This window comes from Schistosoma haematobium, chromosome 1 (assembly GCF_000699445.3).
Source record: "Schistosoma haematobium chromosome 1, whole genome shotgun sequence".
NCBI lineage: Eukaryota > Metazoa > Platyhelminthes > Trematoda > Strigeidida > Schistosomatidae > Schistosoma > Schistosoma haematobium.
The window spans coordinates 2296062-2316885 of record NC_067196.1 but is presented as its reverse complement, the minus strand read 5'-3'; the positions used below and the strand labels follow the sequence as shown (position 1 = coordinate 2316885).

The window sequence follows — 20824 nt, the reverse complement described above, 5'->3', positions numbered from 1 at the left end:
ATGGGGTTCGGACCTAAAACCATATGGTTCCAACTCTAATTACAAAGTCAGTACTATATTGAGCTCATCTGCAATTTATACACTGTTTACTGAACAAGAATGCGTTATTTGAGTGAAAGAACGTGAAACTGTAAACCAATTAATCACATTTGTATTCTTGAAATGTTAGGTGGTTGTAGTAAGTTGATAGGAAACCTTGGAAATAGCTTTCACGTTCGTTGGTATTCTTCACCAAGATGTACCTGAAATCTGGAAGAAATTAACGACCACTTATGAATTGGAATCTGAGTATTGTGGATGTTTGATCGCCAGAAATCTCTTGGTCAGAGTCTCACATTTGTAAATTTATTATGCGAATTTGAATTTCACATTTTCGCGCCCATTTTTACCTTCGTTTCGCATTTGGACCTTAAATGACACTGGTTTGTTTCCTCTATTGGTACGCTATTTTGTAACATTTTTCAAAGATACTTTTGTATTTTATATATCTATGCACGAGTTGTGTGCTTTTCGTTCGTTTTTTCCGAGCTATTTGTGAGATATATATTTTATCCAGCCGAATATGATTTTCTCCGGATAGTTAGCAAAACTGGGGCTCATTGTAATACATTAGCTTGTCCTATTGTTACGTTGCTAACTTCGTTCCGTTCGCCGGTCCCAGGTAAAACAATCATCCCTCTCAAACATAACACCGAGTTAGACAAATCCGTAGTTTGAAATGTCATCAACGAGTTATTCGGATAATGAGTGACCTCCTGAAGGATTGTGATATTTACAACTGATTGGTTATTTTGGGCATTATTTACCAACATTGGAACTGCGTAGAAAGATAACAGATGGTCAATTTAGATATACCAATGTATGATGAAGCATAGTAACTTTGGATTAGCATCAAATGCATTGTCACAAATAGATGGATTGAATCTGAAAAGTCAAGTAGACTATCAGACCGAGATGTTGTTTGATGTGTATTAATCTAAGTAATTTAACGTACAATTCTCAATATCTAGTTAATTTCTCATTAAGTATATATATATATACACACACACACGTCAACTTACCATTCTTGGTGATATTTCAAGGAACATTAACAAATCACGAACACGTTTAAAAACATAACCTCTATCCATTAAATTGAATAAATGACATAAAAATTGTCCAATTCCTGAGATTACATCAATTCCATTAAAATCAATTACATTATTATTGGTATGATGTGGATTAGATTTAACACTGTTAGAATATTGTTTAAGTTGAATAGATTCAGAACAAGGTGAAGTTTTCCGTGTTAACGATTGATTGATATATTTACTTGCTTGTGAATTTGTTAGAGAATTGAATGGTTCCATTTTTGTTAATGATCCATTAAGTGATGTAATAACTTGATTATAAGTGGTAGTATCTAATTCATCAGTTTTATTAGACTGATTACATGTTATTGATGTGGCTTTTGTAGTACCAAGAGATGTAGATAATAAACGTGATCCAATCAATTGAATAAATACAGTTAAATCTTCACAGAATAATGATGAAAAACGTGTTTCACCTGATCGTTCGGCCTAAAACAAGAAAAAAAGACAGATGATATTTAAACAAACATGATACTTGGGAGATAGTCACACAATATTGTGAAATGATCAAAGCTAGCGATGTGCACCATTGGATGCCAAAAGGCCAAACACTTGCCGCGAGATTTGAAGATCCACGATCCCATCGCTAGTAATATTATACAAGTGAACTAATAAGAGGTTCCGAAATAAGATAGAACAACTGTCCGATCCTTCTTCATTTTCACTGATTGTCGAACAACTAAAGTATGCTGGTGATGTTATGTATCTTAAAATTCGGTCTTAAATATCAAGAACAAGATAATTTAAACATTAACTAACAATGATTTAAACATCCTATGCGTTGCACAAACTAGCGGCTGATGCACTGCACTCGAATCTCAATGTGAGTGCTAGATTCCACTTATATACACAACTCATGTTAAATTTTATGATATTGAAACAGTATAAAATTTTTACATGACTACTCTCTTTAATAAATAATGACAATCAAGTATACAATAGTGGTTAATTTTGAAATGGACTTTTAATTATTTAATAGTTGAATACATGAATCAATTGAAGCTAGATCACCATGGAAAACCTGAGAGCACTGAACGACTGTTTCGTCCCATTGCCGGACTCCTCAGCAGTGCGCTTCGACGATCCCGGCTCGCGAGATTCGAACCCAGGATCTATCAGTCTCGCGGGCTAACGCTTAAACTCTAGACCACTGAGCCGGCATCCAACGGTGTTAATGTCCAACTTCAACCAATCCACGAAGTTGAGCCACCGACAACTATTGTCATCAGTGCGTTACTATCTTACAACAGACCCGGTTGAACACCTCAGGTCACGGCTTCTCACTAGAACTACAGAAAATACTTCTTGGAGACCGTCATTAGTGAGCATATGATGATTATAATCAGAGAAGGGTTTTTTGTGGATATTACAGTAATTTAATAGTTGAATTCATGAGCCAATATAAGTTAGACCACCATGGAAAACCTGGAAGCACTGGATGAGCACTACTGAGAAATCCTACACTAGTACGAATATATGGTGTGACGCTCATATATTTGGTGCACTCTTGTACCAATATTTATGTGTTGAAATACATACCAGTACGAAAACGCCGTCCAGTGCTTCCAGTTTTTCAAGAGCAGTCTGGCTTTAATAAACTCATGAATTCAACTATTAAATTACTATAATATCCACAAAAACCCTTCCTTGATTTTAATTATTTCTTAATGATAATCTATGACTACTGAATTCAACGAAATCAGTATCAAGTCAAAAATGAATGAAGTTGGGAAGACAGAACGATTATGCTCATTATACATGAGAGACCTGTGAACTAGGACAAAACATTTCTTCAGATTGTTTCATGCATTTTTCAAACATTCTCTCCAGATGATAAGTGTTAAACCAGTGGGTAAGTTGGAAATATTTATGACTAAGAATAAAAATTTCTCACTAGAAACTCATACCATACATCTTCATTTATACACCCAGAAATAAATTTATAAACCTACTAGGATTGGTGGAAATCAACAATGTATTAGTATTAATGCGGTCAGTTCCAGGAAGTAAATTTTCTGAAATCAATTCCTCTGTGTTAGTGTATCTATCAAAACTAGGATAATACAACTGTTGATTGATTTGATCTTTCTAGATCATTTGCAGATGATCCATAGAAGTTCAAAACAGAAAGCGAAACAGTTCATTAAGTTGAAACTTTATGCCACAAGAAAAACTACTCACAGAAAGTCATGTAACCGAAGTGAAATAGCAAGTAAAGTAAGTAAAGCAAGTAAAGTAAGTAAAGCAAGTAAAGTAAGTAAAGCAAGTAAAGTAAGTAAAGCAAGTAAAGTAAGTAAAGCAAGTAAAGTAAGTAAAGCAAGTAAAGTAAGTAAAGCAAGTAAAGTAAGTAAAGCAAGTAAAGTAAGTAAAGCAAGTAAAGTAAGTAAAGCAAGTAAAGTAAGTAAAGCAAGTAAAGTAAGTAAAGCAAGTAAAGTAAGTAAAGCAAGTAAAGTAAGTAAAGTAAAGTAAGTAAGTGAGTAAGTAGTAAGTAAGTGAGTAAGTGAGTGAGTGAGTAGTGAGTGAGTGAGTGAGTGAGTGAGTGAGTGAGTGAGTGAGTGAGTGAGTGAGTGAGTGAGTGAGTGAGTGAGTGAGTGGTGAGTGAGTGAGTGAGTGAGTGAGTGAGTGAGTGAGTGAGTGAGTGAGTGAGTGAGTGAGTGAGTGAGTGAGTGAGTGAGTGAGTGAGTGAGTGAGTGAGTGAGTGAGTGAGTGGGTGAGTGAGTGAGTGAGTGAGTGAGTGAGTGAGTGAGTGAGTGGTGGTGAGTGAGTGAGTGAGTGAGTGAGGTGAGTGAGTGAGTGAGTGAGTGAGTGAGTGAGTGAGTGAGTGAGTGAGTGAGTGAGTGAGTGAGTGAGTGAGTGAGTGAGTGAGTGAGTGAGTGAGTGAGTGAGTGAGTGAGTGAGTGAGTGAGTGAGTGAGTGAGTGAAGTGAGTAAGTGAGTGAGTAGTAAGAGTAAGTAAGTAAGTAAGTAAGTAAGTAAGTAAGTAAGTAAGTAAGTAAGTAAGTAAGTAAGTAAGTAAGTAAGTAATTTCCTTCTGACAAAATAACTGTGAACCTTAATGGAAGACGATAATACAATGAATATTGATTGCATTCTATCAACCACTCAGTCAGACAGCTACAATGTAGGACCAAGTACATATATGTATCTGTACATGTTGTTATACCTCATTAACACAAGATGAACATCAAAATTCATCGAAATAGTTACTTCAAATGGTAAACACTGATAAACAGTTAACATCTATATATATATATATATATATATATATATATATATATATATACAAATATACAATATAACTGAATGACTTACCCAGATTTTCTTACTAATACATAAATATTGTGTCATTGATTTAATTATTAATGTTAATAATAACCAAATATTATTAAATAAATGTATTAATATATTATTTGGACAATGAATATCAGATAAAAGTAGAATTAAACCACGAATAATAGAATGATGTAATGAGGATAAAGGAAAATATTGATTAATTGTCAATTGTGATATTGATAGTTTATTAGATCTTGTTGTTGTTGTTGTTGTTATGGTTGGTGATGATGATGGTGGTGGAGGTGAACGATTTGATCTTTTATGATGTATTAATTCATTGAGTTGTATCCCTTCTTTTTCTTCTTTTCTTGGATCATTATTGATTTGTTGATTCTCATTTAAATAATGATTTATACATGTTGTTAACAAATGATCAGGATTGAATACAAACTATAAAATGATAAAATATATATATATATATATATATTGAGGAAGTGTATTGACGTCTATTGTTTACTGATTCAATATCTTATAGTTAGTCTAGTCCTAACCATACTTAAGTGAACAGGTTACTTACTTACTTACGCCTGTTACTCCTAATGGAGCATAGGCCACCGACCAGCATTATACAACCCACTCTGTCCTGGACCTTCCTTTCTAGTTTTAACTAATTGTTGTTCATTCTTCTTATGTCTGTCTCCATTTCTCGGCGTAATGTGTTCTTTGGTCTTCCTCTCTTCCTTCGGCCTTGAGGATTTCAAGTGAGGGTTTGCTTTGTGACGTAGTTGGGTCCTTTCTTCAATGTGTTCTATCCATTACCATCGCTTCTTCCTGATTTCCTACTCCACTGGGATCTGGTTTGTTCTCTCCCACAGTAGGTTGTGTCTGGCCAACGGATCTGATTTTGCGTAGACAACTGTTAATAAACACTTATATCTTCTGGATGATGGCTTTCGTAGTTCTCCAGGTTTCCGCCCCAGGTACCAGGTGACATATTTCAGGTCAGAGATACAGAATTCGAGCTTGTAGTCTAGTAAACCCGTGGTTATTGTTAGTTAACCTAATTAACGTTACTCAAAAACAACTGAATTTTATTTCATTTTTTTGTATTGGTTGTTCGAATCTTCCTACTGATGTTTAGAAGTGCAATAGATAAGTCTCACATTGGTACATATACATCCTGTACGGATTGCTTCGATATTCTTTAAGTCACAAACATCATAAGTCAAGATGGATGATGGCTAGTAGTGGGATCCAGGACGTAGGTTTCATCATATTTAGGACTCGTCATTTGGATGTACCTACATCTCAGAGTTGATATTCATTTCAGGACTCCAACCCAATGCCGTTCGCTTCAAATACCATCACGTTATCCACTTAGCTACTGAGTTGTGATAGCCACTAGCTTGTACAATGGGGTAAAGTGTAAATTCACTTTTGTATTGGTTGGAACAGCAATTAATCAATCTCTTATAGAACGAAACGCGCGTGATGGCCGCTATCCACCTCCGTTTATAACTGAATTTTATACTTACAAATATCTTTAACCATTTTATGAAGAGAGGTTTCATTACAAAACGTCAAAAACTGAAGAGCATTGGACAATGGTTTCATGCCAACTTCTTGGTTAACGATCATCAAATATTACAAAATGATAGAATATACAAATAATTCCTGGCACAACAATTCAAAGATAAGGCTCACCATTAGATCTGATTAGGGCACGGTTGATAAGTTCAGACCTAGTATTAAGGTATTCTACAACTGTTTACAGCGGTACTCTAGGTTATCTTCTAAGATGTGATAGAAACTGGCTTAAAAATATTAAACTTTAATCCAAAATACAATGTGCAATGTAATATACATTAAGCAACAAGGAAGTTAAACGTTAACATCGTTAAATATCGGCTCAGTGATATAGTATTTAAGAGTTCTAGAGGTAGACAAAAGGTCCCTTATTCATACCACCCCACCCCCGAGTGGAATCATGGATACGCACTTCTGAGAAGCTCCATACTAAAGTAAATCAACCACCAAGCACCTCTAGGTTTTCAATGAAGGTCTAACTTAGATCAGTTCAGGATTTAAATGATTTTCAATAATCATATTATCAAATCCTACATTTATCAATCCGCAATCAATTACAGTAAATTAAAATAACCATGATTAAGTGAACTAAACAATGTTAAATGTTAAATTAGTGAACTTTAGCATTGATTAAGGCTGAAATACATTGAGAATAAATCATTTATAAATTTGGAAGGGGTAAAAAAAGGCCATTTTAGGGTATTGATACAATTATTATGTAAATAAAATGTATACTAGAAGTAAATGTACATCAGATTAATTAAAGTAATGGTAATAATAATTACATCATATGTATATGTAATAAGAGAAATATACTTCTCTGCAGGTCAACATGACAAAATAAAGGTCTAATCCATAAGGTAGTGGAGCAATGTTAGGAGATGCAATCCTATAATTGATTCACACGTCATTTGTTCCTTTATGATACTGGAGCCAAACGTATGTGCACTATTGGTTTGGAATCAGAATTTTCCAACTCACCTAAGTATATGCTCGGTATCTACAAACCCAGTTAAAGCGATTGACACTCACATTTCGTAAGAACACCCCCACTGTGAGAAGTCAGTGAGTAGGAATTACCTGACAATGGCTATATACGCGTGGTCATGTGAGAACATTTGGAGAGGGAACGTGGACTCTCACCACCCTCGACCGTACCCGGACATTAAAAGAAGTAAACAAACTTTTGAAAAGAAGCTCACTATTTACCAAATATATAAAGTTGCATGAATAATGAATTTAGTGAATCTTTTTTTCCCAACCATGCTGGTACCTATCTACCAGGGTATATATATATATATATACTTAAGTGATTATGTATACATGTATCCAAGTTTGTTTATGTCTATAAATTGAAAATTGACTAAGCTAAAACAGTTGGTTGTTGTCTAGCTTACAATATTTAAATTATTTGACAGATATGAGTCATTTTCATAAATATCCTGATATAAGATGGCCACTATCGGCCTTCACAACAGCAATTTAAACAAAACAAATAAAAAGAACAAGAGAAAAAAAGGAAGGAAAACAAACATGAAGGATATTAGACGGATGTAAATGTACTTATTTGACTCTTTTCACTGAATAATTACGAATAATTAGTGAAATAATAAACTATTAATACGGACAGACTCCGTCTGCAGTCCTTCTGGGGGCTACTGCCGGTCCCAAGCCCGGACAAAGGAGGAGGGGTGGGCATAGGGTTAGCGACTCCATCCCGTTAAAAACTAAATCGCTAAAAAAACGCTTACTAGAAAAAAATATTCAGACCATTTAAACTCTGTCCTGGGAGTCAGAAGGTCTTTATTTAGAAGAGTTATGACGCCTCATGATGAAAGCCGAGTTCCTTCGGAAGTCACGAGGCTGATGCTCCTTCTGATAACCAGAGCAACCATTTACTTAGGTACATGGAATGCTCGTACAATGTGGAAGACTGGGAGAGTCTTCCAAATTGCTGTACGGATAGAGTTGTTTGAAAGAGGAAACATTAACAAATTACAAAATACAAGGAAAAGTAATGTATGTGATGGAAGTTAAAGGGTGGATATGTCATGCCAACCACATACTTACATATTCAAGAACATCATAGAAAACTGAAAAACTAGGCTCAGTGTGGAGAACCTTCATGGACAGTCTCAATACAGAATATGTTTATTGATCCAGAAGGTGAGGAAACGAAGAAGACCAAATTTCATCCATATTGAACCAAAAAGGAGATCATACATTGTCTCCGAAGGAAGCTATCAATGATGTTATTTTCGCCATTATTTTTAACTAGTACTTATTCATCATTCTTCTTTTGAGTTTATTACAGTTAACTAGATTGGTCACGTCTTGCAAGGATCACAACATAATTCAGTTTTCTTAACCTTTTTTGTTAAGGGGAAAGGTGTGTATAGAGGAATAAAGAAGACATGATGAACACCTGAAGCTATTTTTGGGAAAATTGCTTCATTTAATTTAAAGTCTGTAAAATACGAACCTTTCGTTTTATGAATTTTCCAGAGCTAAATCCAAATATAAAAGCATGCTTTAACGATTCAAAGTGAAGAGTATGGAAATACTTCTTATGTTAATTTGAGTCAAATTCTAAGGAACTAATACATCTGAAAGTGGAAAACTCAAACTTCAAAACAATATAAGTCGCTTCTTTAAAGAAACAATATAACCACTTTCACAAAGACTAAAATCGGGTAAATGGTAATAATAGATCATGAATCGAGTGATGTTATATCGCCATTGAAAAACCTGGGAGCACTGGACGGCCGTTTCGCCCTATTACCGGACTCCATAGAGGTGCGCAACGATGATCCCGCTGGCGGGGATTAAACATAGGGACTTCGGTCTCGCGTGCGAACGCTTAACTTCTAGACCACTAACCTCAACCGATCCGCGAAATTGCGCGACCATCTTCCATTGTACTGAGGTAGATACTGTTATAACTTGTGACCGCCAATCAGAGGGCAGTGACTTATCGATCGGACCAAGGACCCGTAAAACACGTGCTAGCAGCCTAAAGTCCTGATTGGTCCTGGTTTCTGCCTAGCCCAGCCAGTTAAGTCCAGAACACCAATCCGAGCCTCTGCGATACGAATCATTATATTCGAAACATTTGTACAAGAACTAACCAGATGTGGCTGTGAATGAGGGGGACAGTGACTAATAGACAGGGAATAATTTAAGAATGAAAAATCGTATAATAACAGTTTATAGGTTAAGATAAAGCTTATGATAAGAGAGACATGAATATGAATAGCTTAGTTAATTAACAATTATACGGTAAAAATATACGTATGGTATTGGTCCACAAACGGATCCCAAAAATTACCACTCATTATTCTTATCGAGGCATAACAGCTACCCAACTCTATCCGACACGGATTAGCTCCACTGGTCACGGATTCTCACTAGAACTCCTAAAATTCCCTCACGAAGTTGGTCACTAATGAGTACATGGTTATTAACAGTATGGGGTTGTGGAGATTATTAAGTCTGATTGGTATTAGACCACCATCGAAAACCTGGAAGCACTGAAAAGCCGTTTCGTCCTAATATGGGACTTCTCAGCAGTGTGCGTCTACGACCCCGCTCGCGTGATTCGAACCCAGGGCCATCGGTTCCGCGCGCGAACGCTTAACGCTTTCTACGTCAGCAAAATCAACACAAAATTCAATTTACTTAGAAATTCCAAAGTGAAATTTTGACAGCGATACTCATAAAGTGTCTTTCAGACGTTTTCGAACGGGATTCAAAAGTTAATTTCATTCAGCGTATAAATGATGAAGAATTTTGAAGAAGTTCTCATGTAATGCTTACATTGCTTGTAATTGACAAACGAAGCCTGAGAGTTTATCACACATCCATCTAACTTTTTACTTAAATTGTACGTTGTGATACTTATAAAAACAATACGGGTGACAACATAATCAAATAGAAAACAGCTCCTTCGTACGCTATTTGACTCTTTAATAAACTACCATATAGAATGAAAAGAAAGAAAATCGAATACCAGCACTAAGTTGGATATTAGTCAGTCACCTAATTTAACAAATTAAACAAAACAATCAGTGGAGTTCCGAATCTTCATGATAACATTTCTATTTACTTATGAGTAGTAACAACAAAGTGAAGAAAACTTTCGAAAACCGAGAAGAATTTTTTACAACTTACCTCTACATAAGTTTTCAATAAATTGTGCTTTACACGTTCACCACTTGGTATGTTTGAATCGACTGCACTATCCATATGAGCTGTATCATTTGTTGACTTGATTGGATAATAACAATTATCATTTGGAATTTGTGCATTCAATTCAGAGACAAGCATAGCTAATGTACTAGAATTGAAAAAGTACAAAATTATATTTACTAGAATCTAAACAACACGGTATTCCATAACAACAACAAAAAGAAATCTTAACAAACAAACTCAATCAAAGGCTTACAACAGTGAGTTGATTACAAAAAAAGAAAGCCGTTTTCGCAATGTAAAGTTGAATAAAATGAGATTCAGTATGGTGTCATGTAACACAAATCATTGAAGGTACATGGTAGTTTGCACTCACTTCCTGTAAGCCTGTATCACCGCACAACATAACCTGATATATCAAAAAGGAGGTATTCGGACAGCGAATAATCTCCGGCAACATTGAGATACTTGAAATTGATTGGACATTAAGTACTGGATCAATATCGTCTTTGACTAACTATTTGGTGCTGATAGAATCCCATCGATCACTTTGCAATGTAGCCACTAGTTTTTTACTTGCTATCTTGTGTACTACATTGAGTTGTTAGGTGTTTGGATGTAGTCGGAAGTTTATTATTCAAGACCATTTATTTATTTAAACATAAAAACATTGGTACAAGAAGGCACCAAATAGATATGCACCACATAAATTATTCGATTTGTGTGAGGACGAAGATAATACCCGGGTGCCAAAACCGAAGCAGGTGGTTTTCCTAGGAGGGCCACACCCGGAACCTTCGACCTATAGGTCTGATCCACAAGGAAGTGGAGCAATGTCAGGAGATACAGTCCCATGGTAGCGGGTGACCAACGATGGGTTCATACACCGTTTGTTCCTTCAGCATTCTGGAACCAACTCATGTGCACCATTGGTTTGTAATTAGAAATTTCCAACTCCCCTAAGTAGATGCTCCGTATCCACCAACCCTGTTAAAGCGACGGACATTCACTTTTCGTAAAAACACCCCCCCTCTCCACAAGAAGGCAGTAAGTAGAACTTCCCTGACAGTGATTGTGTGTAGATTCTTAAATCAATTGTTGACAAAGGTGTAAGCTAATATGAATGAGATATAAAAAGTAGATGAACGAGTCTAAATATGTTTAAGTAATTTCTGTTACATAAATGCTGAAGTGAATGGATTAATAATTCATGTGACAAGTATCTGTAATTCTATACATCCTTATATCTTATAAACTATGAATTCAATGTGTCTTAAATTTATGTATACAGCACTCACAATTATGACTTCTGGTTTATGAACATTTAACACAATAAATCTGGATTTGCAAATACCAAGAAAGTCAGTCAGGTATGTAAGACGTAGAATTTGACAAAGGTATATCAGTTCACATTACCATAGCGCAATAAAATAATTTCAGAACAAATCTTGTAATAATAGGAATAGTATCAATAGAAAAGCATAGGTACAGAGGAAGAAAAATAAGAAGTATAAGAGGATTTCAGAAACTATATTCTAAAGAGAGACAAAATGAAGAACGAATCTGTATCATTGTAAACGATTATGGTTCATGTCACTCAAAGTTTCTAACTAACAAATTCCCTAACAAGTAAACATAGAAAAGTTGAGACTTCTAGAAAATATGTCGCGATGATAACCGCCCAACTTTTAAAACTTTATAGATGAAATTAGAATAAAACAGAAACATGTTAACATTTGAATTGTATCAAGTTAACACTAATTAGTTAAACATATTTCAGGTATTTCTCATGTATTTACGAGTTGAACTCCCTAATAAATGTTTCACTTTTATATCAGTTGATCCCTAATTAATTGAAATGTTTCCAGATTTTTATCGATATACTAATCGAATTACTTATCATAAGATTAGTAAATGGAGTACATTGACAAGGATATCATCGGGTCATTATTATTAAGTGTGACTTATTTGTCTTAAGAATGCCGTCCCAGCTACTTTTATTGTAGGGAGTTTTGATAACGCTAGAATGATTGAGTACAGTCAGTCAGTCACAACGTAGGACCAGGCACATACATTATGCATCGGTCCAAGATGCCATACCTCATTAACACAACAAGATGAACACCGGATTCATAGTAGTATTCACTTAAATAGTAGTAATATACAAAAAGAGATTGTGTATAAGGATATCGTACACGAAGAAAGAATTAGTTCATAGAAAGAAAGATATAAACCAATTTTAATCTCATAGTTTAAGGTAAGACAGAGAGTGTATACACCTACACCATTGTGATCGATTCTGTGCCATGTCACCCAGAGTCTCCAACCATTGGTTACGATAGTCACGCGGACCTCAACCAACTAGTCTGCATCTACCAACATGGCTAACACTACAAGTTAGTGACTTTATGAACTGATGCCACGTTCTGGTTTGGCTGCCCCTAACTTTCTTCCAACCATCTCCAACACCGATTAGCATTGAGCGTCGTGGTAATCGGTGTTCAGGCATACGTAACGCGTGGTCCAATCATCTCAGTTGATGAAGATTCACAACCTCATCAACTAATTTACCATCATTCCCTAATACCTTGCATCTAAGCTCACTATTACTTACCCGGTTATCCCAGAAGACACCAGCAATATTTCTAAGGCATCTGTAGTCGAATATTAGTAGCTTACGAATATCTTCTACTCTTAGTGGCCATGTTTCGCAGCCGTAAAGTAGAACAGAACGAACTGCCGCACAGTATACTCGTCCCTTAACTCATAGGTCGGTAAAGAAGCGGAGAACTGTTTAGTTCATGACATAGCATTATTGTATGAAATAAATCCGTGTACAATTGACATATATCAACCGATCACGACTTTATGTTTTAGGTTTTCGAGATGGTGCAACTTAACAGTTCAAAACGTTATCAGACATGATTCATAGTAGAAGTTAATGACTATCCCGATGAAGTTTTCTTTCACGTTCAATGATAAGAGTGACAGAGACTTGCTTAATTGAAGGAAGTTTCTTCCCATTCCATTGTTAACACGAACATCTTCTGTTCTGTACTGTTTTTATTCAATTAATTATTTGTAGTTGTATTGTCTGTCACTCTCTCTCTGTGTTGTGTGCTTTATTTCTCCTTAATGTTAACTTTGTTTATTTAGAACACAAACTTTTGGGTGCTTTAATCGTACCAAAATTCACGTGTATTGAATAATGTAAAACCTTGGAAAGCAACGGTCAGTTATTGATTTACTCAATATATACAATTTAATTGATCAATTAGTCGATAGAACAAATCAAAATATTAACCAAGTCAGTTCATTAAACGTGATAAAAAGGGTAATAAGCGTGACAAAGATCTATTACGGAAAAACATGTGAAGATATACCACAAGCTATTAGATTATATTCTAATGAATTAAATTGATATATAATTGAAGTAAACGAAAGGATAGATTGGTATTTAAACAAAATGTATAATTTAATAAAAAATAATGTAATTTGTAATCATCAATATATACAGTTTTACTCCCATCCACACTCCCCTCCCATTCATTGATTATGACTCGGTGTAATACAATGAAGTCCTACTCACTGCCTTCTTGTGGAGGGGGTGTTTTTACGAAATTAAGAGGACGAAAAGTGAATGTCCATCGCTCTAACAGGGTTGGTGGATACGGAGCATCTACTTAGGGGAGTTGGAAATTTCTAATTACAAACCAATGGTGCACATGAGTTGGTTCCAGAATGCTGAAGGAACAAACGGTGTATGAACCCATCGTTGGTCACCCGCTACCATGGGACTGTATCTCCTGACATTGCTCCACTTCCTTGTGGATCAGACCTATAGGTCGAAGGTTCCGGGTGTGGCCCTCCTAGGAAAACCACCTGCTTCGGTTTTGGCACCCGGGTATTATCCTCGTCCTCACACAAATCGAATAATTTATGTGGTGCATATCTATTTGGTGCCTTCTTGTACTAATGTTTACGTGTTTAAATAAATAAGTAGGTACATTGGTTCAAGTTGTCGAATCCCATTAACATAGGTAGATGAAAATATTAGAGCGAATCCAAAATTAGCAAAGTTAGTTAGAGTAAAAGTGATAATAGAGAAGATTAGGCATCGTAGATGCGATTCAGGAAAATATGAGTGAAATAACAAAAAATTATGAACAGTCCAAGAGTTCAGAATTTAAAGACAGGAATGCACCTATGCCTCTGTAAACGGTTCTGAGCCATGTCACTCAGTTTTGTAACCAATGGTTATGATTATCATGCAGAACCCAATCAGGAAGTCCACACCTACGAACATGACTCAAGTTCAATTGTCGATAGCTTCATGAACTGATCTTATATTCCGGTTTGGCCGCGCCTGGCTTCTTCCAACCTACTCCAACATCAGCCATCATCGCACGTCGAGGCAGTTGGTGGTTGGGGATACGTGACACATGTCACAACTACCTCACTTGACGAACACTTACCACCTTGTGAACTGACTTGCTATCTTTGCTTAGTACCCTATCCCTAACCAGGTGTTACTTACTTAGTGGTCTCAAAAGACCTGAGCAATGCTTTGAAGACACTTATGATCGAACACTAGTAGTCTACGAGGATATTCTATTCTTAATGACTATCCAAAATAAATTGAAACAGAGAGAACTGCTGTACAGTAAATTTGTCCTATGATTGATAGACGGATATTTCGCCTACAAAAAAAGTGACGCAAGTCAATCGAGATTTCTGCATTCATGCCAAGATTTCATTAGACACCAAACCATCAGAACTGATGAGACTTCAAAGGTAAGTAAAAGTGTCAATAAGCTCAACTACTTCAACTCTATAGATAAATAAAGCCATAAAATAAAAGATAGAAAAGTTTATAAGTAACAATGCCAAGATTAGACTTGATAGTTACAAATAAATTGAGTTACCGCAGAGTTAAGCGAGTCTAATATACATTTCATGACTAATTGTTTAAATACAATATACAAATGATCATATTTCCTCCTCTCACTATGGAAATTACTGAAATTATGTAAAGCAAAAAAAGCTGTATTTAGTGTACAAGAAGAAAACAACCCACCTAATAGCTGTTTTCAATACATCATCCGGTGTACTATTATTACTACTAGTAATAGTAGTAGTAGTAGTATAATTTGTTGTATTTGTACTAATCATATTATTATAATTATTTTTTAAACTTCTAAACCATAAATATTCCGAAGTATCAGCAGTATTACTAAGATCTTTGTTGATTGAATCGGATAGTTGAGCTGTTTGCTGATGCTGCTGCTGTTGTTGTTGAAAACATTTTTCACTTGTTTCAGCACTAAGAATAATGATCTCCATAAATTGATTAAGAATAACTGGTAGAAATTGTACTAATGCAGTTGGACTAATCAATAATAATGCCTTCATAGCATTACATAAATGTAAATGAATTGATGTTGCATTATGTAATATACTGTTACTAGAAATATTACCACCTGTAATACTGATACGTTTTGAAGAAGACGATGATAAATCAATATTATTAGATTGTATTACAACAGTATCATCACGAAATGTAACATGATTTTGCTGTGAAAAGTAAAACAAATGAATCCGTAGAAATTTTCGATTGTATATTATGATTAGAAAGAATTTGTTAAGTATCACGAAAAGTGATAGTTTAGTGATTAAAACATTTTTCTGGTTTATATCATGGACTGAGTTTAGTTAGACAATAGCTGGAAACCAAGAATCACTGGTAAACATTTTCGTTCTAGTACAGGACTCCTAAGGTTATGAATATCTACAGGCTCTATTGGAGAAAGAACTCATGACCAACAGTCTCGCACCAAGCGCTTCACTTCTAAACAAATGGACGAGTACCAAATGCTGTACATATCTAATTTTAACCAATTCGCGATATTGTGCATCATCTTCCATTGCCTGTGAATGGAAACAGTGTCATACCCGACATGACTGAACTTCAGTGGTCACAAGTCTCCAACGATTGTCTAGCTAAGATCAGTCAATGATGCAAACTATGTGAATTCTAAAATCTCCACAAAATTCATTTACCGGTGTTAAAACATTTTATTGACACAACCATTGGTTATGCAACTGAAGTATTAAATTTTGAGTAGATAAGTACTATTACTAATCGTCATTGGTAAAAGCCTCTCTAAGAAATGCAGAAATAGAAATTAATGGATAATGATAAGAGTGATAGTAATAATTAAGGACACCACTTATTCAATGGGGACTGACAAATGAAGTCCAGAATTTTCAACAATAGAGGAATATAATCCCTCATAATTAACAGTAAATATTACAGCCCTTAAACAGGTTTCGTAATTAACATGAATCAGTGCTATGCAACACCATATAGGTTGAAACAGTGTACAGTGGGGGTTTCGAAGTCAGTATACACCGGAAGGTAACTATACCACGTTGAAAACACCGGTTCTCCTCCGATTACCGAAGTTGGGCATGATCAGTACTTCCATGGGTGACCGGGTGAGAATACCGTGCATCGTTGGTATTTTTTGGCAGCAAAATCCGACCTGGAACTCCTTCTGAAAAGTCTCTACCTAGTATCTAATAAAATCAGAGACCATCTACGCTCCCAGATAAATAAATATACCTATGTGTATGCCAAGGGATCCGTGGGTGTAAACTTGTGTTATCGCTACACATGTAGATTACACTTTCCCCTGGTGAGATGCCTGAGAGCCAACACCTAGGTGGTTTCTGTTATGTTTGTTACTTGATTAACACTGAATACCATATGCATACCATAGGCATTCGAACGCATAGAACCCCACAGTCGCAAAACCAGAAGAAAGCTCGAGAAGTGCTTGTTAGGTAAAACCCAAAATGTACGGAGAATCATAGGTATTTATAGATATTAGCGTTAGTTATAACATCATTATAATTCAGCCAATCCGCGAAGAGGAAAGTTATGCTACTGTTCAATCGTAGTATGTCACGTTGATATTCTAGAAAGCTCCATCAAGTTCTGATTGGATGGAAACTCTTCGGCACGTTTACGGCTTCTGGAGGCTCCATTTTAATTCTCAGAATCCGTCCCAACAGTTTCCAACGACTTCCCCAGGGGAAAACACCTGCACGGTGGGTTTGTACGGCATTAAATGTATTCTTCTTACCAGAAGAGCCAATCGGTTTCACTAAGCACGAACATGGCTGGTGCATCACACAAGAGATGCAGGTATGTCCAAATGATGAGTCCGAAACTGAACGAAATACTTATCTTGGTTTACATTATTCAAAATATAATCAACTAGCTACAGTAGCTAATATAAAAAAGTTCGTCCAAGGTCCCAAATACGAAACAATGCAGACATCTAAGGGAGTCTTGAATATTAACAATGGGGAAGTATTATTCTTTACCAATGATAATTAAATCAATATACTAAACTCAGGGGTCACCAAATATAAATTACTCCTATATTAAAATATATAATATCGACAGAATGAAATTAACCCGCAAGGTAACCATATTTCCCAAAAAGAGAGAGACGATGAACAATAGCGTTGTGATTAAAACATTCAACGTCCAACAGTAAGTTAAAGGTTCGAAACTGACTAAAATTGATGCGGTTTGGGAAACTAAGTAATAAATATTTCTAACCACCACAAAAACAATATGATTGCTACATAAGTTAGATCAATTAAATTTCAACGGTGAGAAACAAAAAAGCCTAATATAGAATAGAAAATTACACTATAAGGAATCAATTTAACTAGAAACAGATGAAAATATCCCTGGAAACAAATAAATTAAGATACCTTCTGTTTATCTGCATTATTTGTTTTCGTAGATGATAAGTACAACATTCGTGGTAGTAGATCACTACAAACACGAAAGAATTTTGACAATATTGGATCATGTGTATATATAGATGATAAAGGTTTCAGATCAACTTTAAATAAATATTTCCCATTATCAATCCAAGTGAAATCATTGAAATTACCACTATTATTATTATTACTATTCGTAGAGTTTGTATTGCCGATATTGAATGGCAAGCTAATTCCACCACTAGTGTCATTTAGATTTGAATGACGAAAGTTCTAAAGAAATTCAAGACAAAATGATTATCGTAAAAAGAACAACCTGAAACTATTAAATATGAGTATTGAATAAAGCATTCTCAAGTGAACAAACAATGATAGTGACTGGCTGGACCAAAACATGGCACAAATTCATGAAGTCACTACTGACAAGTTAACTGAGCCATGTTAGGAGGTGTAAACTATCTGGTTAGGATCTGAGAGATGATAGAAACCGATGGTTAGAATAATATGGCTCAAAATCGTTTGAAATGGCGCAAATCCATCCACTCTTTGTGTTCTACCAAATTCTAATCTTCTGAATTCTTCATGTCCATTTTTTTTTCTCTTTCCAAATTTATTTCATTGGATTATACTCCTTGAATAACACCTTCAAACCCGAATCTTTCCGATTACTGCTTATACTCTTACTACATCTACCACTACGGAATTTGGATCGACAATTGTATCTGTGTGCTAATATGATATGGCAACTTCAACGGATGTACGTACGTACGAAGTTCTACGTTGTTACTTATTGGCTGGACAGTGAAACGCACGGGACTATTGAATAATTCTGTCCTTGACTGACCTCCTGTAGAACTGATACTTTTAAAACTGATGAATCTATGAATAGTAACTGCTGTTTTTATTTCTCCAGATTCTTTATTAATCATTTAACTCTGTTGATAAAGTTACAAAATGCAATCATGATCCATAGAATCCAGTCAGTCAGTCAGCTACAATGTAGGACCAGGCATATATATGCATCGGTCCAAGTTGCCATACCTCATTAACACAACAAGATGGACACCGGATTCATAAAAGTAGTTAATTCAGAGGTGGTAATATATAAAAGAAAGATTGCAATAAGGATATAGTACAGGAAGAAAGATTTAGTACGTAGATAGAAAGATATAAAATAATTTTAGTCTCATAGTTTAAGGGAAGATAGAGAGTGTATACACCGACGCCATTGTGATCGATTCTGAGCAATGTCACACACAGTCTCCAACCATTGGTTACGAAAGTCACGCGGACCCCAAGAAAGTAGTCTGCATCTAACAACATGGCTCAGACTAGAAGTTAGTGACTTCAAGCACTGATGTCACGTTTTGGTTTGGATGCCCCTAATCTTCTTCCAACCATACCCAACACCATAGAATCCAACCATCAATAAAAACATACACAAACATGATAGTGACTACTACTCAGATAAGTGTAATGTTATTTCTAAACATTGAACCAGTGCTTCAATTCAATAAAATCTGATCATTTTTTTTTACCATACAAATAATAAACATGACGAAAACTGTATACTCTCAGGATTGTTAAAGTTGTAGTTTACATAGCTGGATCTTGTTTTTTTTGTTCCAGTCTAGGATTCCTCGACAGTGAATAGCTTTATGACCTCACATCCAGTGAATTCCTCACTCTCAGTAGTTGTCGAATATTAGTAAAAAAAAGTGATATACACTAAATAATTGGATAAAACCTTTTCAACCTACTGTTACCATAACAATTTTCAGTGGAAAGTGTTGATTTGATTGAAAAATAGATTTTTTGACGTAATACACAATCGATTGAATGAATGAATGGTAGTGAATATATCATTTTCACAAAAATAACTTTACCGATTATAGACAAAAAATGAGGAAGAATATACCTATTTTAATTGAGATCATGAACCGATTGATGTTAGACTACCAATGAAAACCTGGAAGCACTGGACGGCCGTTTCGTTCTATTGTGGGACTCCTCGGTAGTGCGCATCCACGGTCCTGCCCGTGGGATTCGAACCCAGGGCCTCCAGTCTCGCGCAAGAACGCTTAACCTCCTGGATCACTGAGTCGGCATCCAACGATGTTAATGTCTAACCCCAACCAATCCACGAAATTGTGCGACCATCTTCCATCGTACTGAGGTAGATACCTGTCTCTACCTAACATGGATTAGCTCCACTAGTCACGGCCTCTCACTAGAACTCCGCGAATTTTCTCACGAAGCTAGTTACTAGTGAGCACATGGTAATTATCAGTCTAAGGGTTCTAGAGATTGTTAAGTCTTTGAATGAGATCATGAACCGATTGATGTTAGACCACCATTGAAAACCTGGAAGCACTGGTTAGTTAATGCTACTCAGTAATCAAGTACAAGTTTAAGTACTTGACTTTTAGATATATAATCTGTACATGCCTATGTGAAAATAGGTGATATTAGTTATTTATTTGAAGATGTATATTAGCTTGAACTAAACATACATTAATGAAGTACCTGATTGATTGAACAACGTTCTACTTGCATCATGAATAAAGACTAACTGCTAGGTAGGAAATTTGTTTGATTTTCGACTTTCCCCAGGTCATTTGTCTGTACGCTCAAGTAAACAAAATCTTCGTAAACCCCTAACAACAAAACCATGTTTTTTGTTTGCACACTAATTGTTTTTACAAGTCTGTTTTCGCTAACATGAACATTAGGAATAATGGAAAGTGCCTATTCATTAGACATTAATCTGTTGACGACGAGTACTAGATCTGCATTCTGAAATTTTCTACACTGTGTAAACTAGTTATCTCGTATTTAAAGAAT

At 35.6% G+C, this 20824-nt stretch overlaps 1 protein-coding gene across 2 annotated transcripts in view; it reads right to left on the bottom strand.

The window, feature by feature from the left end:
* DOCK10_1 (Dedicator of cytokinesis protein 10) overlaps window positions 1-20824 on the bottom strand; it is a 143257-nt gene that overhangs the window by 78416 nt on the left and 44017 nt on the right. Inside the window, exons 18-22 of one of the 2 annotated variants that reach the window (XM_051210284.1) lie at window positions 17969-18253; window positions 15255-15751; window positions 10160-10325; window positions 4442-4852; window positions 1062-1559 (exon numbers count right to left, since the gene is read on the bottom strand). In XM_051210284.1, the coding sequence (XP_051072904.1) occupies window positions 1062-1559; window positions 4442-4852; window positions 10160-10325; window positions 15255-15751; window positions 17969-18253 (1857 nt within the window). Of the gene's footprint in view, window positions 1-1061; window positions 1560-4441; window positions 4853-10159; window positions 10326-10870; window positions 15009-15254; window positions 18964-20824 lie in introns of those variants that run through there. The other variant, XM_051210285.1, reaches the window with a different exon arrangement.